Source organism: Schistocerca piceifrons, chromosome 4 (genome assembly GCF_021461385.2).
Source record: "Schistocerca piceifrons isolate TAMUIC-IGC-003096 chromosome 4, iqSchPice1.1, whole genome shotgun sequence".
In the NCBI taxonomy this organism is placed as follows: domain Eukaryota; kingdom Metazoa; phylum Arthropoda; class Insecta; order Orthoptera; family Acrididae; genus Schistocerca; species Schistocerca piceifrons.
In genome coordinates, this window is record NC_060141.1 from 758,113,250 (window position 1) to 758,129,448 (window position 16,199).

Here is a 16,199-nt window from a genome sequence, read left to right on the forward strand (position 1 = left end):
GTCTGAGTTATCGGCCATTTTAGCAAATGACGCGCGGGCTGTCGCCCGCGTTTTGCAGTATGGCGAGGGGCATTTAATCTTTAGTTCAGAACTTCTGTTGTCTGTGGAATATATTTTATGGCCCATTCTTCAAAAGGAAGTCCTTGTTCTTAGCTCTCTTTCCTCCCATTGATTGGGCATACTTATAGTCATTTTTAACTACCTTTCCGTGTTACAGTTCTAAGGTTCTGACATGGGTGCATATGACCTTAATTGTTTTTGCATCCTAAAACAGAACAAAACAAAGACACAAGTGGATAAGGGACAAGCGTGGGCAGACAACTAAAACATGGGTAGTCAGGGAACCAGGCCTAACGTACATTATTTTCCTACCCCGGCCGATAGCCTGTGCAGGGGTGGCCAAGTTTCTGAATGCTGCAATAGGGCCATCTGGCAAATAGCCTTTACTGTTGTCGAGATGGTGTAAGAAGATCCCTGACAGCTAGCAGCCTTTCAACTGTGAAGCTGTAATAGCTTCAGGCAGAAACAGTAGCCACACACACACACACACACACACACACACACACACACACACACCATTGTGTTATGCATTGAGAAATTCCTCTTTGGTGTAGAAGGAGTGGTCGAACATATGATTTCATGCCCTTTGTTTCATTATCTAAATGCTGAAGAAATCAACAGGTATATTATCTTCAGTATGAACATGCCAGTGTTTGTTTTTTGGTGACAAATGATCTGCATGTCATGTAATTTTTTGTTCAAAGTATCATCTGCTTTATTTATTGCTGTGCTGATGGTTCTAGATTAAAATCAGTTTTTAACTATATCTTCCAATTCTGTCATGTCATACATTTTTAGAAAGTTCTGATTCCACACTTTCATTACTGTGATAACTGTTGCATCTTTATGCAGTAGCTACTAAAGGCAGAATACACAACTAAAGGGGAAAAAAATATTCTCTGAGACTTTCTGCTAAACAATTTTGGAGGTTTTTCAGGGATATTTTCTGAGTATTTTGTTATAAGGGGCCTCTGGTGGCTCATCAAGGATGAACTGCATTTCATTCAATTTCTTTCCCCATTTATCTTTGTATATATATTGCACTGAAAATATCTGCACAACAGTCCAAATGTCGGCAGTACATACTGGGTGTTTTGTTTGGAAATAAACTTGTTCCATTCACTCAAGAAGCTTGCTATTGACAACAGTAGTTTCTCTGGTTTGTTTTCTTCTGGCAGTATTAGTTGCACTTGAACAGTGATACATAACCAAATGGACAGGTTTACTGATGAAGAGTTGATTCATGTGGACCTTGTGTATGGGTTCATTGAATGCAGTGGAAGGGAGACGCGATAATGTTATACTGAGCTTTCCCACAGCAATGCAACCACATCTCAGTACTTTTGCATCTGCATGTAGCCACCTATCAGAAACCATATCCTTCCATGTTGCTGTGTGTGTGTGTGTGTGTGTGTGTGTGTGTGTGTGAAAGAGAGAGAGAGAGAGAGAGAGAGAGAGAAGACTCCAACATCAACAGCGTAACCTCCTTCTTCCAGAGGAAGGAGGAAAATATGCAGCCATAAATATATTTGACCACCTCCCTCATGAATTAAAGATGTTGGCAAATACGGAAAGTTGTAAAGACAGATTGAAATCAGTTTTGCTTGACAACTCCTACTCCATAGACAACTTTCTGGTTAGATAGTATCTCTGTGTGATTGGTTTACATTTATCAAATTTTATTGTATACTTAGATAAGGAAGATATAATCATGTAAAACATTCACAATGTAGCCATGTATACATAGGGAAACTGTTTCTTATTTATAAACAGCGTGCAGAATGGCCTATAGGGGGCAGCATAGTGCAGATGCACACATACCATCGCAGTATCAGTATAAAGATGGTCACCCCACTTGCGACTTGCACCAGGGAAGAACAGCGTTCTGTTATTCAGTTTTTGTGTTGTGAAGATGTGAAACCTATTGAAATTCATTGACGAATTAAGGTTCAGTACGGTGATGCATGTTTGTCACAGCAGCAAGTCTACGAGTGGAGTAGGAAGTTCGCAAATGATGTGACTTCAGTGGAAGATGCTCCTCGTCCAGGTCAGGCACAATGAGTTGTGACTCCACAGAACATTGCGGCAGTTGAAGCCATAGTGAAGGAAAACCACCGGGTGACACTGAATGACATTGCAGCATGTTTACAGATTAGTTATGGGTCAGCACACCTCATTGTGCATGATGTGCTCCAGTTTCACAAAGTGTCTGCAAGATGGGTGCCACAGCAGCTGACTCCTGAAATGAGAGAATGACATGTTGATGCTTCTGAAGAACTACTTCGGCGCTTTGAACAAGAAGGTGATGGCTTCCTTGCAAGAATCGTTACTGGGGACGAAACCTGGGTTCACTTCCACCAACCGGAAACGAAGAGAGCAAGCAAGGAATGGTGCCATTCCTCATCACCAAAACCAAAGAAGTTTCAAACAAAACCATCAGTAGGGAAGGTTATATTGATTCTCTTTTGGGATGAAAAAGGCGTCATTTTCGAGCATTACATATCTAGAGGGACCACTGTCACCAGAGCATCATACACAGATCTCCTAAAAAATCATCTGTGGCCTGCAACTAAATCAAAGCAACATGGATTGCTGTCAGCAGGTGTCCTTTTGCAACATGACAATGTAAGGCCCCACACAGCCCGTACAACAGTTGCAACAATCACAGACCTGCATTTTGAGTGTCTTCCTCATCCACCATACTCACCAGACCTTGCCCCAAGTGATTACCCAAAGAATTTTTTTCTAAAGGAAATTATGCACTTTGTAAGTGCTGGAGGACTTGCATTAAGCATGGGGGAGATTATGTTGAAAAGTGATACAGACAATAAATAATATTTAAAAAAATGTTTAAGGTTTTCATTTGACTCACCCTCACCAAAAAATATTTGTTTGAAAATTTGTCATTCACATTACATTAACAATATAACTGAGTTATTGATGTTATTTGATCTCCAGGTTGGAATATAAACCTCTGGTTGTGTCACTCTCTACCCTGTCATCAGAAGAGAAGAGGAATGTCAAAGCTGTGATATCGAAATTGGGAGGTCATGTAGTTGATACCTGGTCTTCAGCATGCACACACCTCACAATGTGCAGTATCACTTTGACAATTAAGGTAATGTATCAAAAGCCATTACTAAAACTACCGTGTGTTAGTTTTCACAAATATGCAGCCAACCGCTGCTTATCTGTATTGTTTCTCACTTTAGACAATCCGTATTTTGCAACACTATATCTCAGTGCTTGGCAGGAAAGGAAAATTCTCACAGCATTGCTTGAAGTATGCATGCTTCATGAATGGTGCCAAGTGTTAGCATTTCTCATCTAGTCCCAACTGGGTTAAGGTTTGTTGAAATCAAGTTTTATGAGCTGGAGGCTAGCGTGAGTGATTCAACATTACTATAGTAATTTTCACCTACAGCTTCACCTTCATACAATTATGTCACATATTGCAGTCATCTCCTCTACCCTTTCTCTGTCCATCTCCTGCCCCTCTCTGTATCCATCTCCTCTGTTCCCTCCCAATATCAATCACCTCCCCTCTATACGTCCATCTCCTCCTTCCACCTCTCTCTGTCCATCTCCTATGTCAGCCTGTTTTACAGCCACTTCCACCCAAATGAGAGGTGGCGCTTACCCCCATAGTACTCTCTTCCGGACAGTAAGTGGTATGTGTACCAAGTTTGGTTAAAATCAATCCAGTGGTTTAGGAGGAAATGTGGAACATGCAGTAGAACCCCTATTTAACGTTTTTCTAGGGACCAGAATTTTTTAACCTTAAAATGGGGGTTTACCTTAAATCGAGGTTTTGATAGAAAGCAAACCTTTTCCAGAACTCTTTGCCTGTATTGACATGAATAGCACCAACACACATAATTTACACAATAACAACAATAAAACAAGGAGATACCTACCCTACACACTATACTGTAATTACAACATTTTTTGTAGCACTAATACAGTAGTCAAAGATCGTAGTTACCCAGCACATTACAAAATTAAAACATCCACAAAATACTTACACAATTACAGTAATATAATAAATTGAGTTACTTTTCCTATATACAACACATATTTACACAACTTTCACAGTGCCTCATTTTTTAAAATACCTGAAATCAAAAATGGTAGTCTGCTTTTTAGCACTGTTGGATTTTAGGTTCAAAATGTCCATTTCCAATTGATTTACTCTGTCTATAACAGGTTTGTCCACTTGAAATGCTGTGACAAATCTCCAGACAATGTCTGTGCTGGCAATAGCTTCACTGAATGACGGTGTTTGCATTTGTTCATCCCTAACATCTTCGTCCTCTTCGATATCTTCATCATTCTGCTTTACTTCATCTTTGCAGATTTCCTCAACATCTCGGATGCATGTAGTGATGGCATCATCATCACAAGCCACAAATTCATCAAAAGTGATGGGTAAATTGTTAGATACCTGCACCCAGTCATGCATGTCCAGTACTGCTTCATCACCGTCGTTGTTGTGAGTGCTCATTTCATTAAATCCAGCCTTATGAAAGCAATTTGAGATGGTTTCCATAGTTACCATTTTCCAAGCTCCTGTGAGCTGCATTGCTTGCAGGATGTTCAATTTAAGCACTTCATTCTTATCAATAAAGGCAAATTCCTTAAGGACAAGAGCTTTTCAATACTTGCTTTTCGGGCTGTGAATAATCCCTATATCCGTGGACTGGAGTCTGCTAGTGCACTTTGCAGGAAAGAAATGCACTTTCCCATTCCGCAGAAATCCTAAGTCTGTTGGATGAGCAGGACACTTGTCCATAAAGAGAACAACCTTCCTGTTTCTAGCACCCATTCGTGCATCAAAAGCTTGCAAGAACTTTTTGAACAAGTCCGCAGTCAACCAAGAACTTTTGTTGCCATCGTACTTGCTTGGCAGCGTAGCACTGTTCTTAAAGCAACATGGTTTGTGGAACTTTCCAGTTACTATGGGATCCAGCTTGTCACTGCCATCTGCATTGCTGCATAAGAGAACAGTAATTCTCTGCTTGCTCATGGCATGCTTCTCCTTTAACACTTAAGGTTTTACAGGGCATGAGTTGGTAAAACAGGCCTGTTTCATCCACTTTGCACACATCCCTAGATCCAAAACCTTCCAAAAGGGGTGGCAGCACCTCTTCTTTCCAGTGTTCAACACTTTCATCACTAACTGCAGCACTCTCTCCACATACTGCCCTGCAAGTTATCCCATAGTTTTTTTTGAACCTATCCAGCTTACCATTCGAAGCTTTGAATTCTGTTAGCCCATTTTTATCAATGCCCCATTGATTGGTAAATTTTCGGCACGTGCTCCATTGAACCACTCCATTAGCTTCGATTCCATTTCTTTGTATGGCGACTTTTTAACATTTTTTCTCTGCTTTGCTTTTGAACCACACTGTGTTTCTTGATCCAGAATCTTCTCCTTATTCTTCAGTATTCCTGATAATGAAGACTATGCAAGTCCCAGGTGTCAAGCCATTTCACTTACAGGCACATTAGCGTTTCTCTCCATTTCCCGAATCAAGTTCACTTTCTCCGCGACAGATAGATTTTTTCTTTTTGCTGCCGTAGTCAACTTCACTACAACAACGAGCAAACTGATATACAGCTGGATTCTCCACGCAATACACAATAATACATGAACTGGTGCAAACTTACGTAAACTGAAGCTATACTGTAATGCTGCTATGAACGTACAGACTGAGGCAGAGCTCGGCCACGTGCAAGCATGCAAAGCGGCTTGAGTGTTAGCACGCTGTACATTGTTAGTCTTCGGCCGCAGTCAGCTTAAGTTCAAGCTTGCTCTTGCATGTAGTGAGGAATTGGTATGGAAGATGATTGATCGTATCCAATATACTGCAAATGCTGGAGTTCATAGGTTCTTAAAGCCCATATTACACGATGCTTGCATCTGGAGGCAAAGCCTATGGAAGTTCTGAAAAACCCCGCTAGAAGCCGCCACAAGTACTGTAGTTACCGTATTGACCTGATTGCAAGCTGACCTCAAAGGCAAGCCGCACCCCAAAAATGAGACTCAGGGAAATAAATAAATAAGTTGTACCCCGATTTCAAGCCGCACTTAAAAGTGAAAGATATGGCTCGTCATATGATGGATAGAATATTAAGTGGTTCTACCTCTCAGGGATTTGGGACACAAAATTACAATTACATCCCAAAACACCGACAACAGTGAAAATTCGCGACATCTATTGAAATACAGTATTCTGGATCTACACGCACGTGAGCTGTCAGCAGTGATGTCGCAGGCAAGCTCGCTGCACTGCATACTGGAACACAGTCGTGATTTTTCATGTTTTATTATTAATGATAGCGACTCCATGTCCCTACTTTCGTACAAAGCATCATCCTCTGTACCATCAAGTGCATTAGAAATACAGTATTTTTTAAATGCGTGACAAACAGTTTCACTTGGGAGACATTTCCAAGCATGACTAATGCACACCCACACTTGAGACAAGCTTGCACACTTAACATGTCCTTTAGGCATTAATTGCCTATCTTCTTTCATTAGGCACTGTGTATACATGTTTTTCTGATTGACCATAAAAGGTTTGTTTAAACAAACATCTAACGGATGCAGAATGGACGTCATCCATTCTGGAATTACAACTAAGTTCTTTTTACCCTCCGCTAATTTTTTTTTCACAGCTGGTGTACAGTGACTTGCGTACGAATCTAACACAAGGATACGTGGCAAACCTAGCAAGGTACCAGGACGACGTTGCCAGACAGGTCTGATCCACTCTAAAACCATGCCCTCCTTGAACCAGCCAATTTCATTAGCATGTACAACATCTTTAGGAAACACTTCGGTAAAGTCTTCCATGTGAAATGAATGGTGGCAGTTTGTGTCCATCGGCTGTACAAGCCAGCGTGAATTTCCGGTGCGCAGTTTGATGATGTAACGCTGAAATGCGATGAGTTTTTCCCCGTATTTTTCAGGCCCAGTTGCAGCTCCCTTTAAAATCCTGGATTTTCTGACATGCTTTTACTTGCATTATTTCTGCAGTTACAGGTAAGCACTGTCATTGCTTCCTTACAAAATCATTCGCTACGACTTCCAACTCATAGTGGCGGCCACATTTTCATCCAGAAAATGCTTTTCTGTTGCTGGAACAAGCTGAAAGTCGTTACTTCTGCTGTCTTCATGCCTTACCAAAGTTCAAAAGCAGACTGAAACAAACATTTTTGCGCTCACTGCTGTCATTAGCTGGAGTTGTCGAAATGTAAAGCCATGCTTGTCAAGTTTCTTCAAAACATCCGTTTTGATGGTGTAGATATAAAGAATTTTTTTTAGTTGTTATGAATATTTGAAAAATTGCTAAATTTGCCCATGATAAAAAATACTTTAACATTCATTACTCAAAACTAACACAACGGTTTCTGTGGCGGCTTCTAGCGGCAAAAAGCAGCAATAAAGGCCACAAGTACATACGGCGGCAACTAGCGGCATTTTTCAGAACTTCTTAGGCTTTGCACCTGAATGTGAACTGCAGGCGGTGTTTTGGATTCCAAAAACTGGAAAAAAAAGTGCAGCTTGCATTTGGACCACAGAAGCCACTATTGTATTGTTTTCAATATTTAATGTTCCTAACACTAAATGCGGGTTTTGGCATAATGCGAATTATGTTAAATCAAATATAAAATAGCATTGCACATATGAAATAATTTTCGGGACTTGAAACTTCTTCTATTAAATGTGGGTTTACACTAAATCGAGGTCACACAAAATTGTGGTTATACTGTACATACATACTGTACTGGTTGTTACGTATCTCGTTTCTTCACAAATGAACAATTGTGGAATCTTACGCGGTATATTGTGGTAGGACCACACTCTCACCATGTGTCTTTGAATGAGAATAATACAAGTACTTCCAGCACAATTTCAACAAGACTTATTTATTAGTAGCTGCTGAGAGATTACACACTGCAGATCTCGTTTGTCTAGGGGTTTTCCAAGTTTTGTCTGCAAAATAATTACTCCAACAAGCATGGTCTGGGTTTTCTTCTTGTTTGAAATAAACACTACCAGATCCGAAATACTTTCAGTTAAAAATTATATTTATTCGTACTTTTTGTTTAGTAACTACAACATTTTCACTATGAACATTGATACTCTAAATGCATTATACTGTACTGGTCACATAAACACGTCCATCTCCCTCCAATACCGACAAAGAAGTGGCGGGCAAACCAACATGTGCCCGGAAGTTGCAGACGTTCCTGCATTCCAGATTCTTTGGTCTGCTGACCTTAATAAACTCCAAAGATACATATAAATAAATACATTTAAATATACAACATTTAACATCTCAAACAAATCCCTTATTTATCATAAAAGAAAATATTCATAATTAAATAAATTAAACACATTTTCTGGCCACATAATGAAGTTACCTTAACTCTTTACTGTGGGCATCATACTTTTCACATGAGATAAACTTTATCTCCAACAGTTAATTACATTACAATACATACATACATACATACATACATACATTTTGTAATATACTAGACTTTACCTATGGCTTCACCTGCATACGCATATGTCATATATATTGCACACATATAAATTTGATTCTCTGCTGTTTTACACCATGTAATATCAGAGAGGTTGATAAATTTATCTGTGTTATTCAGCCACAATGGTTGGCTGCATGATGGTAGATGTTAGCTATGGTTTCGTCATAGAAAACAGAAAAAATTTTGATCTTTCCCATAATCTGCTTCCTCCTCCTATTTCTCTCCCACCTGCTCCATCTGCTTCATTACATACTGTTCCCCTTCCACTTGCCTCTCAACACCCTGCCCCTCTTCCACTGCCTCCCCACATCGCCACCTCCTTCCAACAGCCTCATCACACCTTCTCGCTCTTACGTCTCACAACCTCTCCCTCTTTCACATGTCTCCTCACACGCTCTTCATTTTCCATCTTCCCACTACCCCTCTCCATCTTCTTCTTACCTCCTATACTTCCCCCTCCTCTCCCCCTATCTCTGTCCATCTCCTCTTCCTCTTCCTCCCCCTCCCCCTCCCCCTCCCCTCCTCCTCCTCCTCCTCCTCCTCCTCCTCCTCCTCCTCTTCTTGTCCATCCCTCCTGCACCTCTCATTATACAATTCCTCCACCCCCTCTCTCTGCCCATCCCTCCTCTCTCTCCTTCTGTCTACCTCGTACTCTCCCTCTCTGTCCATCTCCTCTCCCTCTCCTTCTGCCTATCTCTGTCTCCACCTCTTACTGTCCATTTTCTCCTCCCCTCACACTCTGTCTTCTTCCTCCCCCTCTCTCTACCAATCTCCTCCTTCCCCCTCTCTCTGCTTGTATCCTCCTCCCCTCCTTCTGTCCATCTCTTTGTCTCCTTGCTCCTAGTCCATCTCCTCCTTCCCCACTCTCTGACCATCTCATCCTTCCTCTGTTCCTCCATATCAGGGTGTATATGCCCCGAAACAACCAGGAAATCCAAGAAAAACATGGGAATTTTTTCATCTGGGACAAAATGGAAGTACTCGTGATTTTTTTTGGATTCCAGGAATTTTTCATTATTTTAGTTTTTAATTAAATTTCTGTAATTTTGACTGGTGAGAACTGATACTCTAAGAAAGAATTTGACTTTAGCCAGCTACTACAGAATAATATTGCAGCAATGAAACATAAAGAAGATAATAACACCAAAATAAAACTTTAGTTGCAGAGAAAATGTGCTTTTTACAACAACAAAACACAGTGAACATACAAGCATCTGCCGACAGTAAAATGTGTCAAGGGCTTTAAGATGAAGACTGTGCAATACTTCATAACAAGCTGACAGTAAAATGTGTCACAGGCTTTTAAGACGAAGACTGTGCAATGCTTCGTAACAGCAAACTGCTTTCTATTAGTGTTACGTCACAACTGTTTATGTTTTTAACAGATTGTGGGAAAATATTGCAAATGGTGATTTGAGAAGTGTTCCTTTCAAAGTAAATTTCCTTTCATGGAAGACGAATTATGTTACATGTGAGAATGCACAATGAATTTCTTAAATCATGGAGCATTTGACTCTTTGAAAATTTAACACTTTGAGAAACAGCCTCTTGGAATAATTGGAAGCCCGGAAGACCAGCTATTTATGCCATTATTTAAAATTTTACTGGCACATTCGTGTTTACTATATCGTAAAGGGTAACACGCACTAAAAAATACCAAGCTTCAAGGTTAGTTTTTCATATTTATTTTAGTTTTTTCACAGATTACAAATTATGCAATGTTATTGTTGTTGTTGTGGTCTTCAGTCCTGAGACTGGTTTGATGCAGCTCTCCATGCTACTCTATCCTGTGCAAGCTTCTTCATCTCCCAGTACCTATTGCAACCTACATCCTTCTGAATCTGTGTAGTGTATTCATCTCTTGGTCTCCCTCTATGATTTTTACCCTCCACGCTGCCCTCCAATACTAAATTGGTGACCCCTTGATGCCTCAGGACATGTCCTACCAACCGATCCCTTCTTCTAGTCAAGTTGTGCCACAAACTTCTCTTCTCCCCAATCCTATTCAATACTTCCTCATTAGTTATGTGATCTACCCATCGAAAGCTTCTATTCTCTTCTTGTCCAAACTATTTATCGTCCACGTTTCACTTCCATACATGGCTACACTCCATACAAATACTTTCAGAAATGACTTCCTGACACTTAAATGTATATTCGATGTTAACAAATTTCTCTTCTTCAGAAATGCTTTCCTTGCCATTGCCAGTCTACATTTTATATCCTCTCTACTTCGACCATCATCAGTTATTTTGCTCCCCAAATAGCTAAACTCCTTTACTACTTTAAGTGTCTCATTTCCTAATCTAATTCCCTCAGTATCCCCCAACTTAATTCGACTACATTCCATTATCCTCGTTTTGCTTTTGTTGATGTTCAAGCCATGAATACACTGAACAGATTTAGAAGGATGTAGGTTGCAGTAGTTACTCAGAGATGAAGAGGCTTGCACAGGATAGAGCATCATGCAGAGCTGCATCAAACCAGTCCCTGTACTGAAAACCACAACAATGGCAAAAGTGTAATTATCCTTTAAAAAAAAGTTCAAGGTGAGTTTTTGAGCAGTTTCACACATAGTCAGCTTTTCTATGGCAATTTCAAAGTGCCCGACAGAACATGTATTCAGCCAAGTAATCCATGAAATGTTCGATGCACAGCAGTGATTATTTACAATCCTGCATGTCCGAAATACTCGGCTACTGCAGTCTGAACTGTGCTCTTAGGATTCTGCCTAATGACATGCTGAGAAAAAACAGCAAAAAATTATTGATGAACAGTATTATATGTGAAAGCTTAGCCTTTCTTTATGAAAAATATCATATAGTAGTTACATTTCACAAAGCAAGAATACATATTATTGTGCCATATTTCCTTATTTTCCTGATTTCAGAGTTCTCAGCCAGGCCACTATGAACGCTATTACAGTCTCATGTTACAGTATCACAGAATGGGCATCACACTACTTATATTTTGGTGTTCTGTGTTCATAAACTACTATGCTGTATTTAATGAATTCGTATTATATTTTTGCAATACAAAAATATGCAGTGTACATGTTGCTGTACATTCTAGGTCTTTCCAAAACGTGTTGTATTTTGCTGGATGTGCCAGAAAATTCTACACCAGTGTATAAAATCTTTACCATTCAAAGGATTGATAAGTTTTACAGCTCTGATGGAAAGTATATTGTCTCTTAACACAGAAAAAATGTACTTTAGTCCATGATATACAGGGTGTAAATTTTAAGTTAACAAACCAGAATAACTCGAAAAATAAGGTTCACACGAAAAAATGTGTAGAATCCAAAGTTGATTACTTTTGAGGGGGACATCTGCTGGTGCTAAAATTAGCCCACCACCCCAAGCCCCCTGGAGGGGTGGGGCGGGAGGCAACTTTAAAATTTCAAATGGGAACCCCATTTTTTATTGCACAATTGGATTCTACATAAAAAAAACTACATACATTTTGTCTTAAACATTTGTTTTGGTTCTCGGTAGTTAGTGAGGTAATTCAAGAAAATTTGGGTCAACATTTGTAAAACTAATTCCTCTCTCTCAAACCCCACCCTATGTGGGGAGAGGGAGAGTTTTAGTTTTAGTGAATCAAAATTTATGAAGTAAATAAGTATTTTTTATTTATCCATAACCATTTTGCAAGCAAAAATGAGAACATGGATTTTACTCGAATTAGAACACCAACTACCAAGAATCAAAACAAATGTTTAAGACAAAATGTACATAGTTTTTTATGTAGAATCTGATTCTGCAATAAAAATGGGGGTTCCCAATTGAAATTTTAATGTTGCCCCCCATCCCACCCCCAGGGGGCTGGGGTGGCGGGCTAATTTTAGCACCAGCAGATGGCCCTCTCGAAAATAATCAACTTTGGATTCTACACATTTTTTCGTGTGAACCTTATTTTTTTAATTATTCTGGTTTGTCAACTGAAAAACTTAAAGTTTACATCTTGTAGTGAATTTTCACTCAAAAAGATTGCATTTTCTCCCAAAAAAAAATTTTTAACTGGAAAATGTGGGGAAAATCCGGGAATGTTTTTCTTGTCCACATGTACACTTTGCCACATCCTCCTCCCTCTGTCTGTCCATTGTCTCCTCCACACACTATCCATCGTCTCCTCCCGCCTCTGTCCATCTCCTGCTCCACCCTCTCTCTTTCCACCTCCCCCATCCTATCTCTCTGTTCATTTCCTTCTCTCCTCTCTCTGACCTTCTCTGCTTCTCCCCCCCCCCCCCCTCCCTTTGCCAATCTTCTCCTCGCTTCTTTCTCTGTTCATGTCCTCTTCTACCCTTTCTCTGCCCATCTCCTCCTCCCCTGTCTCTGTCCATCTTCTCTTCTCCTCTGTCTCTGTCCATCTCTTCATCTCCCTCTCACTGTCCATCTTCTCTTCTGCCTCTCTCAATCCATGTCCTCTCACCCCACTTTCACACCCATCCCCACCCCTGTCCATCTCTTCATATCTCTCTCACTGTCCATCTCCTCCTCTGCCTCTCTAAATCCATCTCCTCTCACCCAACTTCCACACCCACCCCCACTCCCTCCCAGTGGGAGATGGTTCTTACCCCACAGTACTTCTTTGCAGACAATAAGTAGCATGTGTTCCATGTTTGGCTAAAACAATTTCAGTGGATTAGGATGAAATGTGGTACAAACATATGCTGACGCATTTCTATTTTTATGTACGTATATGATGTGATGCAGAATATAAATGTAGATTGTTTGGTGTCATGATGGGACATTGTGTATTTCAAACAAAGAGGGCGTGGAAGGCTCTAGAGACATGGTGAAGCCAGCTTTCCTAAGGGAGTAAACCCTAAAAAGAAATCCCGCCAGCTCGGGGCAGAACAGTGGCAGCCCCCCTACTGCACTAACCCTGTGCAGCGCCCGTAACAAGGCCAGGGGACATTTTACTCCCACAAAAACCTCACAAATGTGCCTCGGAATGGGATGGAACCCCATAAGTAAAAAAAGGCTAGGTACACTGGTTTACAAGTTGGCACGTGGAATATTAAAAGTCTGTATAGACCTGGAGCTGTTACACAGGTGTCTCTGAACTAGAAGAGTATAAAATGGACATTACTGCATTACGAGAAATGAGATGGCTAGTGGAAGGGATATTATGTGAGAAGAAATCAGTGATCTTTTATGGAGGTTGTGAAGAAAATGGTAAACATGAACGTGGAATGTGATTTGTGGTGAGGGAGCGGGTGCTAGGGCTAGTGAAGGCCTTCAATGCAGTCAGCAACAGGATATTGTGTCTAACTATTAGACATAGGTATGGCGATCTCACCCTTGTTAATGCATATGCACCAATAAACATAAGTGATGAAGACAAGAAGAGTGAATTCTATGAAGAACTGGATAGAACACTGGGGAGCATTAGATATCTTATTCTGGGAGACTTCAATGCCAAAGTGGGACAAGAAGAGATGTGTAGACCAACAGTTGGAAAAGGGAGTTTATATGCAAAAACATATGAAAATGGCCTGCTGTTAATCATTTTTGCATTAAGTCAGAATCTTGTGATGAGCTCAACATCTTTCCCCCACAAACAGAGCCACAAAGGCACCTGGATTTCCCCATATTATAGCACTGTCAATCAGATAGATCATCTGCTGATAGATGAGAGGCACAGGAAGTATGAGATCGTGCAGAGGAGCAGATGCAGACACAGACCACTTCTTCGTCATAGCCAAAATACAGTTACAGCTGTGCTACAAAATGAAGAGGAACAACATGGCCAAGAGACAGTTTGATATTGAGAAGCTTAAGGATCCAGAGATATGCCAGCATTATAACATTAAAGTGCGTAACAAGTTTAAAGTATTGACATCAGAACACACTGATGAAATAAGTCCTAACTAGCGATGGGAAGAAATAAGGACCTCTGTAACTGAAGTAGCTGAAGAAATTCTAGGAGAGAAAAAGCTAACAACTAAGAAGAAATGGCTCAATGAGGCATTTGAACAAGCTGTGAACCAGGAAGAGAGCAAGGGTTGTGCACATGCTGGACAGATGATGTGCAGAACAAAAGGAAGCACTCAACACCGTAAGAAGAGAAATAAATAGGATTCTGAGAACAGAAAAAAAAAGTTCATGGACAATATGATTGATGAACTCGAAAAGGCAAATTCCATATGAGACACACAAAAATGTTTCAGATGTTGAAACATATGAGCAATGGTCACAAAAACGAAGCTTTAGCTATTAATGATAGGGATGGAAATATGCTAACAGACAAGAAAAAAATTCTGAATAGGTGGAGAGAATATTTTGAAGAGTTATTAGATGCTGAAGATCCAGAGAGTGTCTTTCTGCATGAGAAGAATACTGAGGGTGAAAGAGAAACCACAAACATTCAAGTGACTCAACAAGATGTAGAAAGAGCAATGAGGAAACTAAAGAATAATAAGGTACCAGGAGAAGATAGGATAATGGCAGAGATGTTGAAGGCAGGAGGAAAACACAACAGAAAGAGCTGTACAATCCCATAAAGGAAATATGGTAAAAAGAGGAAATCCCAGAAGAGTGGAAATCAGCTGTCATTATTCCACTTCATAAAAAGAACAGTAATAGGAATTGTAACAACTGCAGAGGCATTTCTCTCCTAAGTGTACCTTATAAAGTTCTATCTTTAATAATACTTGAAAAACTTAAAGCTGTTTGCAAAAGATATTGTAGGAGAGTACCAGGTAAGCTTCCTGTAAGGACGATCGACCATCAATCAAATTTTCACCAAGAGGCAAATCTGGAAAAAGTGCTGGGAATTCAACAATCGGTTTCTGGTGCCATTTGTGGACTTCTCAAAGGCTTATAACAGTATCCACAGATTAAGTATGTACAACATCCTGAGAGAGCTTGGTATACCAATGAAGTTAATCCTTTCGTGGTTGATGGGTCATATATGTCCCACTAACTTTGAGCGCCAGTTCCAGTGTCGGGATATATGTTACCCAGCTCTGCACGGTGCATCCATCTAGAGACGACTGTACTGAACCTAAGAAAAAAATCGGGACTGCACTGCAAAGGCAATAGAGGAGCGGTGACTACTTTTGTTGACTGGCGTGTACATATATGGCCGCTGCAACGCCACTTTTTTGTGTCATTCTTCAGTTTTCATCATTTCTCACTTTCCAGCGATGTCTGAAGTAAGTAATTCATCTTATTATTAACTTAATAATCATTTTTAGTACAAATACAGCGTGGAATGTACTTCTCAGCGACTGTACTATCTTATAATAGAAATAAAAGTAGTGGGACACGTGTCCCAGCAGACATTATTTGTTAAGATTAGCAAGACAATTGATTAATGGGTATTCATCCAGGAAAGAGAGGGGATCAATGCCCACTTTCTTCCCAGCAAAGAGAGGAGTCTCTAGTGTGCGAGATGACGTCCGGCTCGTGAACGTAGGCAAACATGTACCGAAAGACAGTGGCACTAGGAAGCGATGCAGATTCTGCAGCACAAACTCTAAAGAGAAGAGAAGAAAAGTTGTATGCACTGCTTGTGGTGTACCACTCTGTGCCACATCATGTTTTTCCAAGTTTCATGGCATGTAAAGT

At 40.3% G+C, this 16,199-nt stretch overlaps 1 protein-coding gene across 1 annotated transcript in view; it reads left to right on the forward strand.

Annotated features, from left to right (window-relative positions):
* The window catches only part of LOC124796271 (nibrin), a 163,207-nt gene that overhangs the window by 41,925 nt on the left and 105,083 nt on the right, over positions 1 to 16,199 (forward strand). Inside the window, exon 4 of the mRNA XM_047260384.1 lies at positions 3,019 to 3,178. Coding sequence (XP_047116340.1) covers positions 3,019 to 3,178 — 160 coding nt within the window. The remainder of the gene's footprint in view (positions 1 to 3,018; positions 3,179 to 16,199) is intronic.